The following is a 25,598-nucleotide window of genomic DNA, read 5'->3' on the forward strand; positions in this document are numbered from 1 at the left end:
CTCTATTCTCTGTTATAAAGAAGATGCCTTTGTTTCTCTTTAGGCACTGAATATCCCAATTTTAAATATTGTTTTGAAGTCGGAAGATGTATATTCACACTATCACCTATGCAAATGAGTCTAGTCACTACAGATGTCATGATTTTTTTTGTGAGCTTGTGGAACAAGTCTTAATGAGAGAAAAATATTTAAAATAGTTGGCTTGTATTATTCCATAGTCATCAACAACCTGTAATGTTACATAAGTTTGCCTAACTACAAAGGAGCAGTGATTTTTATTTTTAAAAAATAAATAAATAAATAAAAGCAATGAACATTTGGAAACATAGTAACAATTTTTTTTGTTTGAAACCATTCTTTTTTAATTTAAATTGGTTGTAATGTAAAAATAATATTGAATATTTTTCAACCATAACTCCACTTAAGCTTTCAAAAAACTCGGTCTGATGATTTCAAGGGCTGCAAAGCAGTGAGTGGCAGTAGCTTTATCTATCATCCATCTCCATGCACAAATCAGTCACTTAAGCTTTTGATAATCTGTTACAGCGTATTCAAGGAAGGACTTGAATTCTGTACTGGCATTAGTTGTAGAGTGTTATATTCAAAATTCAGTGATTCTAACTGTGTGTGACTGTAGATCATGAAACTCCATTATTTAACTTGATAGGATAAAGTATTTTAAAATAATTTTGAATAATAAGTAATGGTGATTTTAATTGACAGCTTCTCTGTTTATGAGAGAATTCATGTTTTAATATAAATGCATTTTAAGGAAGCATTGGAAGCCTTATTTATTGTTTCATGTTAAACTGTCTACTTTCTTGTTTACCCTGTTTATTATATTTACTTTGGGTCACTATTTGTTGCTTATATGTAAGCAAGAATCAACCCTTAAAGAAAAGGTTACAACTCTAGACACACCATTAAGTTATTGTGACTTATAAGTGATAAATACCTAATCTTAGCAATTAAGTAGTATGTTTCAATATCATAATGAGTATTAAATCAGTATAGTCTAGTAAGTAAATACTTCCATCTTCCAGATGAAGAAGTGAAGGATTAAACTTCAGGTCAAAAATGCCAAATTTGGTTCTGGTGTGTTTGGTCACATCTTCATACTTCCAATAGTTCTGCAGTCAGCAGTGGCTGTTTCTCAGTGGATATTCTGAGTAGTTGTCTAGTCTGTGTATTGTCAATGGAATAGTTGACTGTATATTAGGATTGCGTGGTCAGTTCCTGTAATACCTGTGCATAGGAATTTTTTGATGATGTGCAAGACGAACAGAACCAAGATTGCCAATCTGCTCTTAGACTGGATTTACAAGACTGACCAGAAAAATAGCTTTCTTGTTGCAAAACTCTTTTTTCTATAATGTAAATAACTTTATGCATATTAACTTGGACAAAACAAGAACCTTATGTGAAATGACATTTTAAAGAAAAAACACAGTTTAAGTAATTTGCCCAAAGAAAAAATAAAGATCAGAACCAGAATTAGAACTGCAAAATGTTCTACTCTACTAACACCCTACTTAGCTTTAAAAAAAGGGGGGAAAGGAATACATCAAGTCATGTACATGCAAATAAAAATATAGGCATTTGCCACAATTTAAGGTCTAGGGTTTTTTTGTAGAGGTAACTGAACAAATGGAAAGTGGTCCCTTATTATTGAAGTTCTGAACTTCAGAAAATAGAAAGCAAAATGTTCTTTGTTTTTGCAAGGCACCATCCCAATAAATACACAACGCTTTTCCAGATATATTTTAAAGGTTTCCAAAGTACAGCTAATGTCATTTTTAAAAGAGCTAGGAGATGAGGAGGGAACAATTTGAGAAGAAAAGCAGCAGAACACTGCTGTCCCAGGAGAAAACATGAATGTCCAAAGGTTTTCTCCCAGAGCAAAAATGGCTGCCTTAGGAGAAAAATAAGGAGTTGGCTAGCATCATAGCTCAGCCCTTGGCACAGATGTTTGAGAACTCCTGGTGCTCTGTTGAAGTGCCCAAAGATTGGAAGAAGGCCAGTGTGGTACCTATCTTCAAGAAAGGGAAGAAAGCAAATCCAGCAAACTACAGGCCCATTTGCCTGACCTCTATCCCGGGGAAGATCCTAGAAAAGATTATCAAAGAGGCCATTCTTAACAGACTGGCTGACGACAACATCCTGAGGGATAGCAAGCATGGGTTTGTTGCGGGTAGGTCTTGCTTGACCAATCTCATTTCCTTTTATCACCTGGACAAGGGAGAAGAGATTGATGTCATATATCTTAACTTTAAAAAAGCCTTCAACCTGGTATCCCATGATCACCACTTGACAAAACTGGCTAACTGTGGCCTTGGCCCCACCACGATTCACTGGCTGGGGAATTGGCTCCGCGGTAGGACCCAGAGGGTGGTAGTTGATGGAAGTCAATCGTCGTGGTGTGCGGTCACCAGTTGGGTCCCTCAAGGCTCTGTCCTAAGGCCTGTACTCTTTAACATTTTCATTAATGACGTAGATATTGGTCTCAGAAGCAGACTGGCCAAGTTTGCCGACGACACCAAACTCTGGGGTAAAGTGTCCACACCTGAGGAAAGGAGGGTGATCCAGGCAGACCTTGACAGGCTCAGGAAATTGGTGGACGACAGCCTGATGGTGTTTAACACTGAAAAATGCAAGGTTCTCCTCCTTGGGAGGAAAAACCTGCAGCATGCTTATAGGCTCGGCAGTGCTACACCTGGCTAGCACTACAGATGAAAGGGACTTGGGGGTCATGATTGATCACAAGATGAACATGAGTCTTCAATGTGATGCTGTAACTAGTAAAGCGAGCAAAATGCTGGCTTGCATCCATAGATGCTTCTCAAGCAAATCCCAGGACGTTATTCTCCCCTTGTACTCAGCCTTGGTGAGGCTGCAGCTGAAGTACTGTATCCAGTTTTGGGTTTCACAATTCAAAAAGGATGTGGAGAAGCTTGAGAGGGTGCAGAGGAGAGCAACGTGCATGGTCAGAGGTCAGGAAAATGGATCTTATGATGAGAAGCTGAGAGCCATGGGACTCTTCAGCTTGGAAAAGCGCAGGCTCGGGGGGGACCTGGTGACCACCTATAGGTTTATCAGGGGTGCTCGCAGGACCTGGGGGAACGTCTGATCACCAGAGCGCCCCAAGGGATGACAAGGTCGAACGGTCACAAACTCCTCCATGACCATTTCAGACTGGACATAAGGAAGAACTTCTTTACTGTCTGAGCCCCCAAGGTTTGGAATAGACTGCCGCTGGAGGTGGTTCAAGCACCTACTTTGAACACCTTCAAGAGACAATTGGATGTTTATCTTGCTGGGATCCTATGATCCCTGCTGACTTCCTGCCCCTCTGGCAGGGGGCTGAACTTGATGATCTTCTGAGGTCCCTTTCAGCCCTAATGTCTATGAGTCTAACCTGTGAGCAGCCAAGGTTAAATTACTCCTGGGAGAGTTTCTCCTGAGAGTGTGGAACCACAGTACAGTCCTGTAGCATTCCAGGGGCCTTTGCTCCGTCCTCCCTGGAGACAGTCACTCACTGGACTCGGCTGTTCAAGCCGAGCAAGCCAAGCACTGTGAACACACCATCTTCACAATCCTTCATCGTGTTATGGGGAGATGCAGGTAGTCTGGGCAACCAGTCAGGGCTACCCTGTGCCTTGCTGCCATCTGGTGCCAGGCAGACTGAGAGAACCTGCAGAGCATGCTGCAATGTGTATACAGGGACCCCTGGTGCTCAGCATCAGCACTGCAAACTCTCTGCTTTTCAGGGACTAAGCATTTAAATATCTGTTCAGGCTACTCCACAGATAAGTTTTTCCTTCCAAGAGAACAAACACAGGGAAATTCCAGGTCATTTGAATGTGTGTATGCAGCCTTAGTTTGAATACAAATGGAGTAAATTTACTGCATAAAATTGCCAAAGAGGAGCCCTAAGATTTGTCCTCTTGGGTTGCCTTAGAGTGTAAGTCAGGATGCATATTACCAGTTCGTAGTTTTAGCCCTTCATATTCTTGTCTTGGAATATTTTCTTCCCTGTAGAAAGGAATCAGTATGTCATACGTTTACAGGACTGGGTCTGGAGACAGCAGTTTCATATATTACCCACTGACTGACTGTGAATTTCTAACCCCTACAGGGCTTAGAACATATAACTAGGAATGCAGAACCACTTGTCCCATCCCTTTTACCATGTCACACAGGTTTCTTTTCCTATGTTTGTATACTTAGTACAACTAAAAAGGCTATTTAATATCAGACCACAGCAATTAGTATACATGTAAACTAAGACCTATAGGAAGATAAAGAAAAGATGAAAGGTCAACTTAAATGTTTTCATTATACTGCTGGAACCTTAAAATAATATAGAAGTGTTTGTCTTCATTGATGGAGTTTTTTCTACCATGATAATACACACAGTATTTTTTTAGTAAAAAAAAAATGCTACATTGTATAAGAATAAATAAGTTCCTTAAATATTTATTTGATTATAATTACAGTACAAAAATTGAAAAGGAGAAACGAGAGCATGCAAAACAGCATGGGATGATAAGAACAGAGATAACAGGAGCTGAGATAGCAGAAGAAATGGAGAAGGAAAGGCGGTTATTTCAGCTCCAGATGTGTGAAGTAAGAAACAACATTCACCATTAAATTCTGGCTCACTTTAATTTGAACTGTCCTTTGGGTCATAATAAAGAGAGGTGATGAAACATTCTGGGCAGCGTAGTGGGAAAATGGATCTGGCTGGCAAGTGGTAGAACTATATTAAACAGCCTTGTCCTAATAATTCTATGCAAGATATGACTACTTCATTTCGTTATGAATTTTACTCCTGTTTAGACCAGTGGTTCTCAACCTATTTGCAATAGTGGGCCACACTTGCAGCTCTCAATATGTTATGTGGGCTGCACCTACGCAACTTATTTCCTGTGTATCCATTTTAAAAATGTTTTGTATCTGTTATCTGACAGTAGTGCAATACAAATCATTATTTTGTAATACCTCTAATCTCTATACTGTCAAATGTCTTTAACTTTCTTTTAACAGGATGTTGCATGGGCTGCAGCAGTGTGCTGATTGGGCCGCATGCAGCCCACAGGCCACGGGTTGAGAACCACTAGTTTAGTTAACAAAGTATCTTAGGCCAAGATGCAAGGGAAATATTTTTGGTCTTCAAGTGCCAAGCATTGCCATCCAGGATGTATTTTCTTATTTTGTTTTTCCTCTGATAGGAACTATCTGGTGAAGACTACAGCAATGTTGTTCAACCACCAGCCCATGGGCTGGATGCAGCCTATGGAGATGTCATCTAGCGTGTGGGGCTCCCCTTGGGTCTGGAAATTTGGGAGTGGAGGAGTAGCATCAGTGTTGATTGCTCCCAGAACCGTAGCAACTAATGTTGTCATTGCTTCACTGCTGCCAAATTTCTAGACAACCCTGAGTGCCAGATTTCTACCAGTTCACAGTCACTCTGTGGCCACATCTGATGCACAGGGTTACACCAGGATCAGGTTTAGCACGCAGTTGTACTGGTGTGCAGTCACACCATGGCCGGATCTGACATGCTGGGTCATGCTGGCATGCTGGATTTCACTTGTGGACCGACCAGCATCATGCTGGATCTGGCCTGTGGACTGACCCCATGCTACTCATCTGGCCTGTGAGGCTGGACAGCTTGCATGTCATTGCTCCACAGTGATGCTTATTAAGCTGATAGTTGACTGTGACAAATGGTATTTTTCTATAGTCCTCTCAAGTATTTACTGGTAACTTACTATATTTAACTGATCTTATATATTTTAAGTTTTTCCAGGGGGAGTTGTTTGTTTTTAGAGAAAATAACAACTGTAATAGTATAAAAAGGCAGATATTAATTCACATTGAGAGGAAGTAAGTTTCTTGAACTCATGGCACATTTATTTTATAAAGGCCAAATAAACTCATTTTGACAGTTTTTCTAATTAATTTTCCATGCCCAGGTATTGGTCATTGCATTGTTTCAACACTGTAAATCAGCAACAAGGTAACCATAGAGAATAATTATTAACTTAACAGATTTGAAATAACAATTTTACTGCTTGACCATAAGGAAGTACCTAAACACTTACTTATGAACCACAAGTTACTTGTTTATTTATTTTTTCTTCTACAGTATCTCATTAAGGTTAATGAAATCAAGACAAAAAAAGGGGTGGACCTTCTACAGAATCTTATCAAATATTATCATGCACAGTGCAAGTAAGTACAGTGTTTTGGCTTTTTAACTGCTACAGTTCAAATTACATTTCTGTACATCTCTGCTACTTTGACTTGATATTGGCTTCTACTTTTAGCAGTGTGCAACTGTTGCATTTAAGACATTTTTGTAGAATAAACCTAATGATGAAAAATCAACAATACTTGGTTATCTCTAATCATTGCCTGAAATCCAAATATTGTTTATCCAAGCACACTTTGGTTGGATAGCTCTGTTTGTTCTGTTTGATGCCCTCTATATAAGGAGGGCTAGATGCTCATCTCTTTGAATTTCATTTGGGGGGAAAAAAACAAACCTCAAGAAAGTTAACTATTTGAAACTGGATTAATTTAGTCAAATGAGTTCTTAAACTTCTAGCTAGACTAGTGGTTTTTTCTTCACTGGACATTTTTTAATCAAGATGCATATTTTCTTAAAATATATGCACTAGTTCAAACAAAAATTAATTCAGAGGTTTCCTGCAAGATGACATGCGAGATGATCAACAGTCCCATTTGGCTTTATTATGTAGTTATTATTTATTAATGTTTATCTTAAATTTGCATTCGGTAATTCATTGCTTATATTCATTAATATTGTTGCCATTTGAAAACAACTTTAGTAATTTAGTGACTATTTCTTTTTATTTAAAAATCTTGAAATGCTTTAGTGCTGAAGTGATGTTGTTGCTATGATAGTCTAAGAAATATGTGAGCAGCAAGAATTCTTGTGGGTAACATCTTTTATTGGACCAGCTGCATGGTTGGGATAGACGTAGGCAAGCTTTCGGGTATCGCAGTATCCTTTGTTAGGCCTCTGGGAGAGAAGCAGACACAGCAAAGGTAAATAGCAGGTGGAACAACAACTTGTGGAAAACTCCAAAGGTAAATAAAAATAGGATAGAAAAGAAATGATTAGGTAGCCAGCAGGTGGGAAACATGCAGTAAAAAACTGTTAAAGGAAGAACAGGATTGTTCAGGGGGTCATTGTCACCTTCCTCGAGCATTCGTATAATAATAAATACATGATACATAAACGCGAGTTGTGTGCGTGTGTCCTATGTGTTGCTGTGGAATTCATGAACCCGGTAGGCCATCTGTGTGATCACACAGGGTTTCTAAAGCTTAATGAGACTTATCCATATTGTAAGCGCCTGTATCTGCCTACATATGATTGTTATGTTTTTAGAGGTCGTTAGTTCACACGCCAAAGTGTGAAATAGCAAAAACCAAATGAAACTTGTCTTTCAAACTATTTTGAAGATTTAACTTTATTATAAATGCATATGTTTTAGTGTACTGCACAGTCATGTACTGAGTTATATTAGTGAAGATACAGTAAATTATTCAAAATTGAAAAAGCAATTTAAAGATCTGAGACTTAATATTAGAGCTAAGTGGACTTTCACATGGTTTCAGACAGTTTAGTAAAAATTCAACCATGTATAAAATGGGAATATATTTTGTTCTGTATGTAGGAAAACAGGGGTAAGTTTGCTTCATTTCTTTTATAATCTGTGATGTAAAGTGTGTGTTGGGGGGGGGGGGGGCTGTTATATAAATGTCATGTATTGCTGATATCACAAGTATTTTCCTTCTATAGTTTTTTCCAAGATGGCTTGAAAACAGCTGATAAACTGAAACAATATATTGAAAAATTGGCTGCTGATTTATATAATGTAAGTAACCAATGAAGTAGCTTAATTTCTAGATAAAGGAATGTGTTGTTACTTTTGTTAGATGAGTTCAGTCCAGGTACTGTCAGTAAACTGAAACTAAAAAGTATTCAGCTGCTAAAAGAAGCTCTGAGCATGCAATATAAAAAGTTCTGTTCAAAGATGAATATTCTTGAATCAAATATTAATCATAGTAGTAACTGTAGCTAATATTCTTATATTTTGTGAATGACTGATTTATAACGCAGACTACATTTGGAATTGCGTGCAACACAATGTGTGGCAAATTAATTAATTAATGCTGTACTGTAATCTCTCACAAATATACAAATGACCTTCTCATTGAAAAGCAAGAAGTGATAGAGAATCAGAGCACACGTTTAGCAGAGTACTCTCGTATTTCATGATCTGAAGTCGCACTAATCCCATTTGCCTTTGTAGGCTATAGCTGAATGAAAATGTTTCTCTCCTGCCTCTCTTGCTATATATTATTTGTCCATCCTATTTGAGATTCTAATTGATACTTTAGAGACTAATTTGCCTGCAGTAGCTATAATGAACAGTTAATGTTTAACAAGCTAGGACATGCTGTCCATTTATTTTTAGTGTCTAGAGAGTCTTATTTTTCATACATAGTTATATATTCACTTTTGACTTTCTTTCAGAATTATATTTCCACGGAGGATAAGTCAAAAGGAACAGGCTCTTCTATATTTATATTAACTTTAATGGGAACATATTTGTTTGAATATAAAAATAAAAGCTGAACTAAAATGTGTAATAGTATATATTTTTGGTCACAGATAAAGCAGACACAAGATGAAGAAAAGAAACAGCTTACTGCCCTCCGAGACTTGATAAAATCCTCTCTCCAGCTTGATCAGAAAGAGGTAAATAATTAGTGTGCAGTAATCTCAGGTAGAATGGAAACTACATGAATTCTGAATTCTCAAAATATTAGGCTTATATGGATGTAATCTCTTTCTGTGTGGGGGTATTGCAGTAAATAAAAAATATATTCCAAAACAAAAATGGGAGCCTTTTGCTTTCAATTCCTGCTGTTTCTGTTTTCACATAGTAAAATACAGAAAATGAATTTATGTGGCCATCAGCTAGAATTGACTTGAGTAAAGTAATTAAGTACTGTAGTAGCAATTATTTTAGGATTCCAGAAACTTGGAGAAAACATTTTGTAATAGAGATAAAAAACTGAAATCAACACAGATGCACAAACCTGCTCCAACTTTAGTAATCCTTCATCCTTGGTTAAAGTTAGTGGGTTTGCTGGATTTGTCATTCTCAGCTCATTCACACGTAACAATTAGACTATGCCAGCTGCTGCCCTTTTGAAATGTTTCCCTTCAGGAAGGGCTCCAAATGGTCGTGCCCACACCCTTATTGACTGCTCAATCTAAGTCAACATTACCATTTTAATTGGTATGTAGACATACACATTTAAAAATAAACAAAGGGAGAAACAATTTAAGTCAAGTGCTGTTCAAATGGTTTCCTAAACAAAAGGAGCATAATAATAATAATAATAGTAACAATAATAGTAAATAATATCAAATCTCTGTTGTTAAAAATGTGGAGTAAATATGTGGAGTAGTAGAAATAGGGATATGTTTATATAGTTTTTATTTGTATACCATTTGAAAAGGTGCTTATAAAGATTCATATCTAAAAGAGGATCCTGGGATTGGAAATTATTACTAATACCAAAAAGTGAACATTAATAACCTATTTTGACATACTTCATATTGTTAATGGTGTAGGTAACGGATTGTCATTCTTCAGCTAGTATCTGTAGATTGCTATATAATTTCTTACAGGTTTATTCAAAGTGTAACGTTCATTTATAATAAAGAACTCAAGTTGAGAAAGTCATTCTTTCCCATGTCTTTATACTGAATACAATTTTTTAAAGCATTCGTTTCTACCTATTAACTACAAGTAGGACAAAGTAACAAAATGTTCAAAGGCTTTACTATAATTTTGTCAGGAATTTCATAAAAGGAAATTCTAATGGAAAAGGGATGTACAAATATTCACTTTCACCATTGAGGGGTCAGTCAAACATTGTCTGAAAATATATATTCAAATGTTAACTTTTTCAAAGTTCCTTGTTGGTTAATCTGAAATAATTATGATGATTTTTGTAAAGAATTAAGTGTTTTCAGGGAGAGAACTGTTTGAATGGATATTACAACCAAGGGAAATCATTAAAAAAAAATCTTGTAAATGGAGAACTTTTCTTTTTCATACTTTTTAGTCCCTATTCATTTTAAAAGAAGTGAAGAAATTCCATGGGTGTGGAGAGACTTATAGATTTCAGTTCACCAGTAGTGTTCCTTGATTTGCTCTATTGTTCTCTTTTACTTGGATCTACTTCACAGGCCTGATATGTAAGATTTATGAAGCAAATATCTAAATATCCTGTATTGTACTTACATGTTTCACAAACTAAGTCTTTAGTTATAGATTGAAATGTATATTGAAGGAACATACAGGAATTCATCACAGATTAGCTAAATTACATTGAAAGTAGAGATGCATATCCTGAGTTTAACCACCAGTTCTTCATTTTTTCTGATAATTTTTTATTTGATTTAAGCAAATGTGATTAAAGATCATTTCCCGCCTACCAATACTTTCTCATTAACAAATTTAAAGATAAATCAAAGTATTGATAAGCATGAACCAACTTGGATTGTCCAAGTGGATTTGTAAAGATTAAAAAATATTTTGAATTCTAATATAATAATAAAAGCCACACCACTTCTGGCTGTGTGTCTGTCTGTCCATAATGCTCCAGGCCAACTGCGCATGCACCGCCTGGAGCCTTACAGACAGATAGACAAGGTGGAGGCAGTGGGGACCAGGGTATGCTCTGCTGTGCGGGGGGTAGGGGGTGGGAGGAGGCGAAAGGTGTGGCTTGTGGCCCTGTGAGGGGTGGTGTGGCGCATGGTGAGGCATGGCGCATGGCCTCAGGGTGCCGCAGAGAGTGGGTGTGGGGTGTGCAGGCAGCACATGCCAGCTGCAGCACATGTGGCTGGGTGAGTGGATGTGGCTGTGTGGGTGTGGTATGCGGCTGGGTGGGTGGGTCTGGTGTGTGGCTGCGTGGGTGTGGCATGTGGCTGTGTGTGTATGGGCATGTGTGTGTCAGGTGTGGGGGGGGCACACGGGGGTTCGGGGAGTTGCGTGTGGCTGGACATAGAGTGGCAGCAGTGTGGGGCAGTGGGTGGTGGTGCTCTGTCCCTGCCGCCTGCCAGTCATTCTTGATGGGCGTTTTGATAGTTGCATCGTAAGTCTCAAAATTATGTATTTTTCTTTTCCCAAATTATTTTACAATAGCAAAAATGGAGACTTCCATTTCTGCTTCCTTAAACTTTCGAGGTCACATACCCCAACTATTATCCTTCCAGAGAAAGAAGAGACTCTGTGCCTTTATGCAGTTTTTAGCATTGAATGCATCTGCTTAACACCTTGGCTAGGGACAGAAGTTGCACATAAATTGGTTTAAGTGATCAGAAACCAGTTTAAAGCTGCAACGGAACAGAAGTTCAGCACACATAAACCAGTTTCAAAATGGATGAACCCAGTTTTAAGATAATCCCAGATGAACGTAGTATCGGATTTAATTGATTTAAGTTAAACCAGCTTATGGAACTGTCTCAGATTCCCTCCTGACTCAAGTTACCTCACAGTCCCCCAGCATCCCAGGCTGCTTTGCAGCCCTGGGCTGTGCTGCCTGCTCCAGCAAAGCAGAACTGCCCCCACCCCACCTGTCACAGGGTTGAGGCAGTAGAGCCTCTGCTTCCTACCCTGCATCCTGCTTGCACCTGTCAGCCTGGTGGGATGGGGCAAGGAAATGGACCCCCAGGCCCTCCTAGCTGGGTCTCCCAGCACAGGAGGAGGGAAAGGCCATATGGTGGGGCTGGCATCACCCCAGCCCTTCCTTCTCACCATCTGCCACCTCTGGCCCAGGACCAGCCAGACCCCCGCCCGAGGCTGCCCCAGATAGCTAGAGAAATTCCCCTCTTCCTCATGGCTGCTTGCCTCAGCCACTACCGCAGGAGGGAGGGGAAAGGTGTCTAAGGCCAACAGCCATGTCGGGGGGTGGAAAATTCCCCTCAGCTCCCTAGGGTTGCCTTGGGCTGGGGGACCCTGGGTTGGGGCAGGAGGAAGTCCTGCAAGGCTGGGGCTCCCCAGTGCCCCCTGCACTGGGCTGCACAGGCAGGCACTGACCCAGAGGTCTCCTTCTCCCTCCTCCCTGTGGCAGTGGCTGAGGCAAGCAGCTGTGGGGAAGCAGGAGGGTGGGAATTCCCCTCCTCTCCCCAGGGCTGCCCTGGACTGAGAAAACCCCTGACATAGAGGCTCCCGCCAGGTGGGCCAGCCCCTGGACTGGGGGCTCTTGAACGCCTTGCAGAAGAACAGCAGGGGCTAGAGGCGTGTGCAGGGCAGCCAGTTGGGAATGGCCCTGCTTGGCTGGGTTCCCAATGGCCGGCAGGCTGGGAGGCATGCTCTAGTGCCCCTGCCTTTTGGCCAGGGACATTGCAGGCCTCCCCCTGCATTTCCCAATTGAAAACTGAAGGTCAGTCCAGTATGTTTAGCGGTTCGTTTGACGCAGCTTAGATGAAACTGTGCAGATTGAATCGATTCCACCTGGGGCTTTTTTATTGCCTGTACTTAGTCTTTGTATTCATGGGCATACCTTGCAGTAGTTCGTGTGTTCAGACCGTCTTTCTAATTGAACTTATTCTTCATAAAATTTATTCCCTACCACATTAATTAGTAATACATGATACAAAGAATTAGTAGAGAGTGCTGGCATTATAGTAATAATGTCTCTTTTATGACTGGCAATTTTTTTTGTTTTGAACTGTTGTAGGTAGCCTCTGTAATTTTGTGCATAAATTATGTGTTTAGGTTTTCTGATTTGGGGAAAAAACACCCATCTTATACTTTGAAAAATGCTAATGTAAAAAAAACAAAAAAAGAAAAGAAAGCACCACCCTCTAGTATCACAGAATGCTATTTCTCACCGATCCTACCTTTCGAGAGGATTTGTGGTGGAAGATGAAATGTAAACACAACATGGATAGAAAGAACATAGCCATTGTGGATATTCTTCACTATTTGGGACTGGTTTTATTTATGATACCCTGGGTCTATAAAAGTTTGACTAACAGTCTGACTGCTGATACAATTAGTCTGTACAATAATATATTTAATAGTTCAGTTTTCCTAATTTATCCCATCCATTTTGATTTATGCTTATTGCTCCATCATATCTTTATACTGTTTTGGAGCAGTGGCTGTTCTTAGTGTTTGCTCAGCTTCTAGCACAGTAGGGTTCTAATTCTGCCTGGGAGTTAGGCATTTAATCTGTCATAAACAGGGACACAGGTTTTCCATTTGCTTGTGGAAAAATGCAGATTTTTCTCCTTTAAACGATAAACATGCAGGAAACTGAGGACTTCTGTCTGTAGGCTGCCAGAGTTCCAGCCTGCAAGGGGCTGCTTAGGGCTGAGGGAAGCAGGAGGAGAATGATCAGAGGCAAGGGGAACCACATGCATGTATGCACATGCACGTGACTAGGAAACAGCCCCAGGCAGCATGGCAGAGAGCAGCTGCTGCAACTGCCTGCAGGTAAGTTTATGGGGGGTGGCAGGCATAAGTGATGCATGGGGGAGGGGGCACAGCTTGTGGGCAGACTGAGGTGATGGCTTACACCAAACCCGCACAGTGAGGGAGTGAGGTGGGGTTGTTGGCTGGGGCTCAGGCACTGCCCAGCAGGTTCAGTGCATGGTGCCTGGGGCTGTGGTGGGAATGTGCAGCCATGGGGCCCAGTTGGGGAGCCATAGGAAGCTTGCTGGGGCCAGAGGGGCTGATTCCTGGCCACTTCATGCACTTCTGGGGAGGGGTCAGGTGCCAGAGGCAATGCGTTGGGTGGTATGGGGGAGAACATGGCCCCCTCCACCCAGATTTCTCCACCCAAAGTGGGGCACAGGGCTGTAGCCTGGTTGGACTGACACTGGGTGCAAGCCACCTCCATGACCGGTGGGTGGGACCTGGTGGAGGGTGGAGTGGGGCAGCATCAGCCGCACCCCCATGGCTGCCACGGTGAGGTGCCCCCTGCCCAGTGATGCAAAGGGGGACACTTGTGCCCCTCCTACTGCGGTGACGGGCAAGGGCCACCTCACCATGGCAGCACATCTGACATGGGGCTTACGGCAACAGCAGCAATGAGTCTCGCTGTCCCACTATGACCTTCCCCACTGGGTCCTGCGTGTTATGCTGAGGAGGCAGCTCTTGCCCAGTGCCAGTCCAGCCAGCCTGCAGCCCTGTGCCCTGCTGTGGGCAGAAATCTGGGAGGGCACACGCCCCTCATTTCCCCCTCGACACACCACTTGTGACATTGCCAGTAGTTGGCTCTCCCCCTTCCCCACACCCCCACCCTCACCTCACACACTGTGGGGAAGGGGCCTGAGCACAGAGGCAGCTGGGTGCCCCCTCTGGGAGGGCAGGGGGGCTGCAAGTGAGGGGCATCCCTGAGTTGCTTCCTCTTCCAGTGCCACCCAAGCTGAGGCAATGCCCTGTCCTGGGATGCCATGACACTCCACCCACCCTGGTGCCCTGGGCAGTTGTCCTCACTGGCCACCCCTAAGGCCAGCTCTGCCTGTAAGTCATGCTAGCAGGGCTGGCAGTGGCAAGGGAGGGAGGTGCAGGCCATGCTGGCAGGGCTGGGGGTGGGCTGTGGTTGGGGAGTGAGGGGCATTGGCATATCAGGGTTGCTTAGCACCACAGAGCAGCGGTAGGGCTCAGCTGCAGCTGGACCCATGTCCTAACGAGTGAAGGAAGAAGAAAGCTATGATTTTCCATGATAAAAAAACCAAGATGAAACACCAAAATATATAGGTATTTAGAATTTATTTTGTAATGATTGAGGCACTGATAGACTTCCAAATTGCTTTAAAATTGTAAATATATCAATAAAGCATTCTGTTCAACTGATACCTATATTTAGTGGTGTTTCATTTTAATTGTGAAAGAACATGGATTTTGAGGAGGAGGTTTATCAGAGAATTTTGCATTTTTAACAGAGAAAACAAGGATTTCTGGTCAATAACTAAAGTTTTACAATGTGTCAGTTGATTCCTTTTACACTGAAGTGGTATAAGTAAGCACAATGTACACATTAGAAGTCTTTTCTCTGCTTTTTTACCCCGTGCCAAATTTCCCTCTGCCAGTTGATACTATATTGCAGTTGACATCCAATAGCACTGGGAAGGAGCGTTCGTTGTGTAAGAGCAGGTTGAGGAAGAAGAGTGAAGTTTCAGTGAAGTAATATGGGGTGAATAGTAGCTAAAATAGTTTAATATGTAAGTGTGAGTGAAGAAATAATTTTATATTGTTAGATGCCTTCAGTTTTCAGTACCGCACATGTGTGAGGTTCTGCCTGTTATTTCTGTACCTGACTTTCACAAAGACTTTTCTAATATTTTTATTTAATAAATATTATATTTTTTTATTTAAATTGCGTTTATAATGTATGATTCTTCAGCCAGAATTAATTGGTGGTATCCATTTAAATATACATCCTTCCATCTGTGGAGGATGAAATACAGTTATTTAGAACCTTCAATATTTAACCAAGGTATAAAAGATGCATAACTAAAATCTTAAAATCTGATCTTGCTGTCTTTTACTTCAACTGGTAATTTCTACTCCTAGTAATTGTCACCAAAAAACAATGGCATTCACGCACATAAATAATGTTCCTGTGAATCATTTTCATAATTACACTCTTAATTATATTGTTTTTGTTTATAAAACCATCACCAATAAGTGCAAACCAGTTCTTTGCTCAGCGAAGTGCCAAAAAATTTCCTGTTTTCATAAATTTAAATTATTTTATAATCCTATTGCTATCTTTTCTGTTATGATTTTGTATTCCAGTTCATTATTATTAACAAAATTATGTGGTACAATATTTTACCATATTATCTTGTTATTTGGTAAGCAAAGGCTATGAAGTCACTAAACAATTTTGTAGCTTTTTTTTTTTCCTATCAGTGTTGGGTATCACTTGTGAGGGGGGTTATAGACTGTTTTTTTAGATGGTGAGACTGCAAAATATAAATTTAGAGGCATATTATCATGAAAAATAATTCTCTTTTTCAATTATTTGCTTTTTCTTTCCTATATTGCTTTTGCCTTTCCTGATTGAAGTCTAGGAGAGTAAGTCAATGTTTTAATGAGCCTTCTTTTCTCTAGTAAATTTGATAACACTTTAAATCTTATATGTGTTTGCTTCATTAGATTTAAAATGTTGAGATGGCTTCATTCATTAGAAAACATTAGCAGAATATGTATTTTCAACCTGGTTTAAAATTAAGGATGGATATTGGTGTTAAGGATGAATGTTTCTTATATGCATGTGAAATTTAGTTGCTTTTTGTTATTTCAGATTAGCCTTTCATTAAAGTATTCTCTGACATCAGTCTTCATTACATATATTCTTAGTATGCTCAGAATTCCCAATGACATTTGTAAGAGTTGAGGCTATTCAATAAAGGGAAGGTTGGCTAATGTAAGAGGTTATGCCTAGTTGTTAAATGTTACCTAGAACTCTTTGCTTTCTGAACCTTCAGTTAATTTGTAAAATTGGTGGGGTAGGGGGAAGAATGGAAACAAACTGAGTATCGTTTTAGAGAATAGCAGAATTTATTACATGTTTTAAAGAGTTTTTTGGTTTTTTCCCTTTCATAGGATTCCCAAAGCAGGCAAGGAGGATACAGTATGCATCAGCTTCAGGGAAATAAGGAGTATGGTAGTGAGAAGAAAGGTTATCTCTTAAAGAAGAGTGATGGGTAGGTACTTGAATTACATAAAATTCACACTATATAATATATGTCTTAACTATTTTTGTAATTTGTAAATTCAAAAGCAGATGTGGTGTTAATTTTTCTGATTTTTGTGGCTTGTAAGTGCTATTGTCGTAAATAAAAGTTTTAAGGAAAACATGGCATAGTATTCAAATCTTGAAGTGTTTGGAGATCACCAGCTCATTTCACTTGGCTATTGAACCAAGTGTAAGAAGTTAACTGCACTGTCTTATGGGCCGAGTACAGGCAGTCAAAAAGCCCATGGCTGAATGGATTCAGTCTTTGCAGGTTAGTCTAAGCTGTGAAGATTGAACCAATAAGCAAATGAACAGACATTCACCTTTGATTCAGGAAATGCAGCCCCATGCCTGCAGTGGCCTAGGCCAGAAGCCAGGGAACGCTAGAGCATGGCTCTGTGGCACAGACCCAGCATGGGCTGTGTGTTTGCTTCCTCTTCCTGCTGCCCCTGAGGTCTCTGGGATTTGCGGTCCACAATCACAGCAGCAAGACTCAGCAGCAAGGGTTGCTCATCACTTCCTCTTCGTGATTCCAGGTGCTTCTGGGATTTGTAGTTCACAGTCACAGCCTGCAGTAAGCAGGGCAGGGCAGATCCATACTTAGGGGAAGGGGAGTTTAACCCCCTTCCCAGGCCCTAGACCCCAGCCGGGGTTTGCCTGTGGGGGCCAGTGAGGCCAGTGAGCTCCAGCTAAGGAGGGGAGGGGCAGGGCCAGCCCTGCTCTCTGGAGCAGACAGCAGAGCCCAGCCTGGGGCTGCAAAGCATGCTGGGGGACTCTGATTTAATTAGAACCAGGGTCTGGGACAGAAGTTTCATAAATCAGTTTGACCTAAATCAGTTAAGTCTGATATCATAGTCAACCAGGTTTATCTTAAACCAGTTTCAGCCATTTTGAAGATGGTTTTTCTGCACTGAACTTCTGTTCTGTTACAGGTTTAAACCAGTTTCTGGTCACTTAAACCAGTTTAGGTGTAGCTTCTGTCCCTAGCCATAGACATGAATGATAGTTTCACCAGGCCTTTGTAGATGAAGGGGTGGGGGATAAATCTGTTTTCATGTTTTAAAAGACAAATTTGCAGTGTGATAAAATTGTAAACAGCAGATAATCATTTATTAATCTGAGGAACATTTTTAGTGCTTCACTTAAGAAAAATAAGGCTTCTAGGACTGATATTTTAACTATATTTTATGAAAGAACAGTCTGTGACTTCACTTTATTACATGGTCCCGGTTGGGTGGAATTTTTGTTTGTTTTGATTATTTTATTTGTTGCTCCAACAAACAATCCACAACATTGAGTGGATGGTCTGTCAACAAAGAATTATTTTTCTTCATTGGCAAAAACTCTTGACAAAAACTATACTATATCTTTGCTTCCTAATACATTAATTACATATATTAGATTTACAGTGACGCTCAAGGCCGGTCCAACCGTTAAGTGAACTAGGCAGCTACCTAAGGTGCCAAAATTTGGGGAGGTGCCAAAAAATTATACGCAAAACAACATAACTAGAACCTCATTCTGAATAACAGCCATGGCTGGCTGTTACAATTGTGTTAGGGTTAATGAACAGTGTGAAACAGTCAATAAAAAAAATTATTATTTTATTGTTCATTTTGAATATCTAATAAGTACACGTAAAAGTTCATTCTAGATTTTTTATTTTCCTCTATATAGACAGTGGTGGGGGCACCAAGGTACACAGTTAGCCTAGGGGACCAATTACCCTTGGACTGGCCCTGGTGACATTTGCCTTTTTTAACACTCCTGTGTTAGCTGGAGGCAAGAGAAGGACAGGTGGAGGAATAGGAAAGCAGACTACAGGGGTACATTAGTGCAGTTAATACACTGAAAGTAATGCAAGATGGCATAATACAAGAAGTTGAACATGGTAACATAATCCATATTTGTGGTTGCCATGCTTTCTCCCTGTCAGTGTCAGTCTTCTTTCCAAGAACAACTAAATATTGAAGAGGTGACATTATCAAAAGACCAGTCAGGGTGGCAATGGATCCCCCTTTCCCTCCCTCCCTCCCTCTCCTTAACTTGATGGTACAGCAGGAACAAGCATTGTATCAGTCAAGTGAGGGGAATATGGGGAAAAGAACGCAGAAACGTCTGTAATAACTTCTCAGTGTTTTTGAATCGGACAGTGTTAAAGTACCAGGGATTATGTGGATTTCTTGTTCTGTGCAATGGTTTTAAGACATGCATAAGAGGTGGCTCAGTCAAAGAAGTAGAATTTGAGCAGCATTTTTTTCAGGGAGTAGAGTGAAAGTTGCTGACTCGTGTAGCTTTAATACATAAATATGCTATAGGAGATGGACAGCATTCAATTTTCTGCTTTGAACCTTCTAAAAGAAAATTAAAATTGTTTTCACTCTTTGAAAAATATTAGCCTTCAGGTAACTATCACTTTTGAGTACAGAATTTCCTATTCTCAGGTAGAAGATGAGAAAAACTCAGAGACTAGAATTCATAAAAATATAATTTTGTTGAAATCAGAAGTTCAACCAGATTATTGAATAAAATAACACAACTACAGTAGGATTCTAATCACTTTGAAGTATTTTAGAGGCTTATAAACAATCTGATACATATAAGCCATTTAATATATGTATTTCATTTTGAAGAGAAACTTCATTTAGGATTTTTCAATCAAATGCATACTAGGGGCTTGAATTGCTAACCTTGCAGTGAATACAAAGTAGAAATATTTTTTTATTTTTAAAAATTGGAGACAAAATGGAAAACTTCAATCAAGCCAAGGCAACTTTGGATGTGGCAGTCTGGGGAAATTTTGTCTCTTTTCTTTTTTTAGCATAAAAGAATTCAGCCCACCTGGTCAGGAAAAATGTAATTGGTTTATATTTTAATAAAACCTAATGCAGTCAATGTAGTAATAAAGCATAAAGGTAGAGTGTTAGAGTTTTCAAAAGCATCTAAGCATTTTGTATTGTAAGTCCTATTTTAAAGTGAGTTGGCACTAAAGTCTCATTAAAACTGCAGAAGACTAAGCTCATTAAGTCTTTAAGTCTGTTTTGACGGGAGAGATTTAGGTATTTTAAACATTTTACCTGGATTGATTGGTTTGTCAGAGGTGTGTGTAGACTGGCTAATTTGGTTAAAACGTAAACAGAATAACAGACATTTTCAATTAGGCTTTCTCTCTTTAAGAATGCAGTAAAGACAACCTAAAGGAAGAACAGCAGTTCTGTTTGGTTATTTATGTATTGCCATTTTATTTTTAATATTTTAGGTTAAGGAAGGTGTGGCAAAGAAGGAAGTGCACTGTCAAAAATGGAATTCTTACCATATCACATGCAACAGTAAGCTGCCTCTTTTTCTGCTCTATTGCCATTGTGAATCGAGTATCTTCTATCCCTATGGACACTTCTTTAATAGCATATTTCACTATGCAGTAGTTCTCAGAGCGTTCTGCAGGAACCTAGGGTTCACCAAAGAGTTTAAGGGTAATGGTGGAGCAGGCCCGGAGATGGTGTGCCGCCATTGCCTGCCCAGGTCATCTGTCTCCACATTGGTTTGTGCAGCCTGCAGAGCCAGGGATAAAGGTGCTGTGGCAGAAGTGATATAAAAGGGCTCTGCGACTAGAACATTTGAGAACAGCTGTACTTATACATATAGATGTGGGCGTATTTCACTTAAATGTATAACACAATGTCAATCCAAGTTTTTTGCCTGTTGTTTGCATTACAACAAATACCATTTATTTGCATGAAATGCTTACTTCGATAGTACATGTTTCAGCCCTATGTAGTGCATCGTTAAATCCTAATTTGCAATATAATTTTACTTTGCCATTTTTTACGTAGTTAACCAAAGGGAAGTAGATGTCAATGGTTGCTTTTAGAAGTTTTCAACAGGATCGGAGCTAGTCAGGCTCATGACTGCTGTTGGAAGCCTTGAAATGATAGGAGGTAGTTAGTTTGGGGGCTGTAAAACCACAACACTGACAGTGCAGTAGCATTAACGAGTATTGTTTACATGAAGTTCAGCTAAGTGCAATCTTGAAGCTAAGCACTTGACCACAGTAAGCTGTACGCTGTTAATGCCTGCACACTTTTTTGTGAGAACTGAGAACCATTCAGATAAATTTAAAACAAAAAGGAAATGTTGGTTTTCCAAAGATTTTATATTGTAGAGTATTAACATATCAAGTCTGAAACAGCAATGTTGTTGCATTTTTTGGTTTGTTTTTAGTATGTGGGAATTTCTAAAGTAAAAAATAAACTAAACTGTCAAGCTTCCAGACCCTTCAAGGTTTTTTAGCTTGTCTTGCACTACAAACACTTACTATTAAAGCTGGTTAAATAATTAAAAACAAATTGATTTGCAAAGTAGCAAAAATTGTTGGAGCAAATTCTTTACAATAAATAAACCAGTTTAACTTCATTATAAATTAGTCATGTTCCAAGTGTGAAATCAGTAGACAAAACAATTGTCTAAAGAACGCATCATAAAATCTTGCATAGGGAATAACGGTATGTTTTCCAAATAGTACTAGAGTGGGGTGGGCAAAATACAGCCTGCCAACTGATTGGATCTGGCTTGTGGGGAGGTGCCCGCCAAGTGAATGGATCCGGCCCACAGGCAGGTGGCAGCTCTGGCAGCTGTGTGGTGCAGGGTGACCATGCTGCTTCCAGTGTGCAGGCGTACTTGCTTGCTTGTGCATGTGTGATCTCTCTCCCTTTCGTTGTCTCTTTGCTGGACTTGGCTGCCACCAACGAAGAAGCATGCCAGAGCTGCAGGTGGGTTCAGGCTTCGACGCTGGTCACAGCCTACACCTGTAGCAAGCCCTGACTACCTCTCCAAGTACCTGGAGCCTAAACCTGGACTCTGGGAACCAAGGCATGTTAAAGCTGCAGGTGGGTTCAGGCTTCCATGCTGAGATGTGGCCCTCAGCAGGTCACCAAAACTCATTAAGTGGCCCACCAACCCTAATAATTGCCCACCACTGCATTAGAACAGAAGAATAGCATTTCATTGGTTTGTTTCTCTGTCTTGGCAGTTGTTTTGAACATAAGTTTTAGATGCAAGAGGCTTGTTCACTAGTGGATTAATGTACAGTGAAAATATAAAATTTAGGAGAGATTCCTATTGACTTTAGTGGACTTTGGGATCAGAACTTTAAATAAAACTTTCTCAGAATAATCTTAGACCACGAGACAATAATAGAAAATTGAATGGACAATGGGAAGCAACTTGGTAGTTAATACACTTGTGCTAAGGTCATCTTACTGATAAATCCTTTTAAGGGAGCATATATGCCCAGTTTTAGAACCTGGGGTCACATCCTCACTTATTTTGGTTAATTACATATTTTAGTGCTAGGCTTTCAGATGTTTCTTTTGCGTATTATCCCCTTCAAAATTAATTCTGAAGTGAATTGATGGAATAACAAGCAGAAGTGGTACATGTGCTACACTTCGGGATCTCATGGAATACTCTAATTATGGTCATGACTGAACTTCTTTTTCTTTTTTCGTGGCTTGCTGAATAGAAATAGTTTGTTCTCTTTTGTGTTCAAGTAGCAAGGAGGAGGGTTACTTGGACCCCGTGCAGCAGTAATCAAACTCTGTCAAGGAGGCAAAGTTTTATTCTTGCTTGCTCTTTCCTTGGATGGATCCTTCCATGAACAAATCTGCTTTGTAAGTCTGAGCAGCTACTCTACTGCCATGGGCAATGATCTCATCAGATCTCTTAAATTAAGCACATTTAGTCATGGGAAGTACTTGGGTGTGTGACAAGGTGATAAAACACTGCAGTGATGGGAATGGTGGGAGAATATAAGTAAAGCAATAAGAAAATAGATAATATAGACATTAGTCAGATATTATGCTATTACACATCTGCATGGGTGGATCCAGGAATATGAAAAGGGGAGTGTGGGAGATGCCACCAGTGCAGCAGAGAAAATGGTCCCCTTCCCCCTCTGACCTCTGCTGCAGGCAGACTGTGCCACGGCAGGCTGTGAACTTTTTGTAGTTTCTGCAGCGTGTAAACATCCCACCCCTTCTACTGCCACCAGGAACCTCCCTTCTCCCATTCCCCTCTCCAGCAGGGGATTTCTAGGGGTTGCTTCTGGGTGCAAGAAGGAGCATCCGCTCCCTCGTGCTGGTGGCTTCAACCAGGATCTATGGTAAGCCACAGCATGAGGTGCCTTACTTGGCCAGGGACAGTGACAGGGGCATGCCACGACCTGCTCCCAGACTGCAAGGGACACCCAGAGGCAGGCAGGGAACAGGAGAACTGGAAGCTTGCTGCTGCTGCTGTCTTCCGCTGTCCAAGGAGCAGGGGAAACCCTAGGATCTCTCCTGCCCCACTCCAACCAGGGACTGTGGGGAGCAGCTACATAGGGTGCCAAGTCCCTGCTCCCTCCTTCTCTAACACATTGCTCCTGCTTGGCCCTGAGTTTTCAGCTGCAGGGAAGAACTGCTTGGAGTGCTGGGCAGAGCTGGGGATGGCAGCATCAGTGGGGGATTTCCTCTCTTCTAGGCACTCCTGTTCCCTACCCACCCCTGAGTATCCCTCAAGATCCAGGAGCAGTATCATCTTGTCAGGTGATAATACATAAATGAGATTCCATTGTTGGTCTGACTTTATATGCCAATGTGACTTCCAGTGCCCTGGCTAGAAGCACACAGGTAGTCGCAATAGTATGAGCACAGTACTTTTTCAGCAGCGTCCCCCAGTAATTCAGCAGGTGCCGCATCTAAATTACAGTAGTCCCATCAGAGCGTCTTAAAGGGAAGTCTCTAGAGGGGCTCACTGCCTCCACCTGACTGTACAAGATTTTCTTTGGTTATTAAGTAAAAGGGTAAAAATGCAAACACTGATGTAACGAGAATCTTTTCATTTTCTCTGAAGAAGAAACACCAAGGGAATATCTGACACGTTTGTCAAGGCAGATTAGCTTGTTCATTTATCCTCATCCACTTGCTTAGATTAAGGGATCTTTTATGGGATGACAAATGTTTTCTCAGAACTGTTGCAGATGTGGTGTTGCAACTAACATCCTAAAGCAGGTTTTTGCAAGGAATTTTTGTAGTTGAAGCAGTTCTCAAGTCCTTTTTGAAGGTTTGTAGTCCACACAAATTCTGATGATATTAAGCAGCAAGACCAAAAATATAATCACACAAATTCTGAATTTCAGAGTGCTCATAAATTCTGTTACTTAAGTAAATTATTCTTAATCCTGTTTATTACTTACATTGTGATTCCAAAATGTCATCCACCAAATCTAATCTAGCAATATAAACTGCATTTCTAATTTACTTGTCTATTTTGGGGTATTATTTACTGCTTGCCATGTGCCTGAAAGCTTATAGTTGACCAGAGGGCAAAGCTAGCTCCAGTTTGTTAAAGCTGATTACAATTTATTCTGAGTAGTTCACAGCAGGCTTCTTCATTACAGCCATAGAGAACTTGACATTTTCCGGGTTCTGTTTTTTGAAAGATTTTATTCTTCTGAAATTTGTAAGCAAACACTTAAGAGAGATTATGTTAGGAAACTCTAATAGCTGATTCAAAGGCATCTACTTTCCAAAGCTACATCTGAAGAAATTCTTTTCAGGCTTAGTTAATTTTATTATTTGTTAGGTTCTTGCTCACATTCTAGTGAGTCTCAATTTGCTAAACAGGCAAGGATTTCCCAGGATAAGGACTGAGTGATTTTATCATTCTTTTTACTTTTAAACTGCTTTCCTAGTGATTATCATCATCTTTACTGAGCTAGGAAAATTTGGAGACTGGCATCTTTTCTTTTAAAACTATTTATTGTAGTTCACATAATTGTCCTTGGACCTTCCTACATAGCACACTTTTTTTCTAAAAATAATAATCTTGCATAATCTTCTATCTAAGAAACCATGATATGGCTTTTCATCTACCTGCTGTCACCTAAATACAGGGCCTACTAGCATAGAATTGCAGAAAACACTAACATTGAAATAAAGCCAAAATACTATGCAATTTTATTAATGTACTAGAATTTGCATAATTTGCTTGCTTGAATCAACTGTAACAGGAGCGCTGCTATTATTTTTATAGTATCCAAGAACATGCTAGGTGCTGTATAGTACAATAAAGAGAGGCTGTGATGAGAAATGGGTAGAGACAAAGTGAGATGGATGAATGCTGCAGCATTAAAATCAATTCAGGCTTGTGCATACACATAACTTGGTAGGTCAGTTTTGTCCACCTCTGTTAAAATAGGATTTCTCATTTAATGAGGAATGGTGCAGTATTTTTTTTTACCTAGGTAAACTCTCAAATCTACTTAGAACACAGACTTTGCTTTCTTGCACTGAATTCTGATTGCTGGGATTGGGTGGCAGGGAGGCAGGAATTGACAGCCTAGAAGATTGAAGTCTTCTGCTCTGTGGTAAGTAGCAGCATGTACAGATGTGATATAAGCATTTTCTGTTCACTTCTACCTCCTCACGAAAATAGAGAGATCATCTCTGAAGTTAAGAGGGTAGTTCATCCTCCAGCCTGTTCCAGCTGTGTCTGGCAGAGGAGTCATTTTTTTTTGTGACATAAACACCTTGGCACTTGATTGTCATACTGAAAATCTTGTTTATGGGGGATGATCATTTAGTTTCCCCTTTAGAAGGTCCACAGTCATTGAATAACCTAACCCCTTGACATTCATGTACAGATTTATGGGTAATGCAATTTGACTACTTTCCATACCGTGCCATGTAAACTAAAGACATCTCTTTTTAAATCTGAGATTTAAGAATGTAAGATTTAAGATT

At 40.2% G+C, this 25,598-nt stretch overlaps 1 protein-coding gene across 3 annotated transcripts in view; it reads left to right on the plus strand.

Moving 5' to 3' along the window:
* The window catches only part of ASAP1 (ArfGAP with SH3 domain, ankyrin repeat and PH domain 1), a 282,558-nt gene that overhangs the window by 173,974 nt on the left and 82,986 nt on the right, over positions 1-25,598 (plus strand). For all 3 annotated transcript variants that reach the window (XM_059723743.1, XM_059723744.1, XM_059723746.1), the window contains 6 exons: positions 4,497-4,626; positions 6,152-6,237; positions 7,838-7,913; positions 8,714-8,800; positions 16,686-16,786; positions 20,078-20,147. In XM_059723743.1, the coding sequence (XP_059579726.1) occupies positions 4,497-4,626; positions 6,152-6,237; positions 7,838-7,913; positions 8,714-8,800; positions 16,686-16,786; positions 20,078-20,147 (550 nt within the window). The remainder of the gene's footprint in view (positions 1-4,496; positions 4,627-6,151; positions 6,238-7,837; positions 7,914-8,713; positions 8,801-16,685; positions 16,787-20,077; positions 20,148-25,598) is intronic.

The sequence above is a fragment of the Alligator mississippiensis genome, chromosome 3 (genome assembly GCF_030867095.1).
Source record: "Alligator mississippiensis isolate rAllMis1 chromosome 3, rAllMis1, whole genome shotgun sequence".
Lineage (NCBI taxonomy): Eukaryota > Metazoa > Chordata > Crocodylia > Alligatoridae > Alligator > Alligator mississippiensis.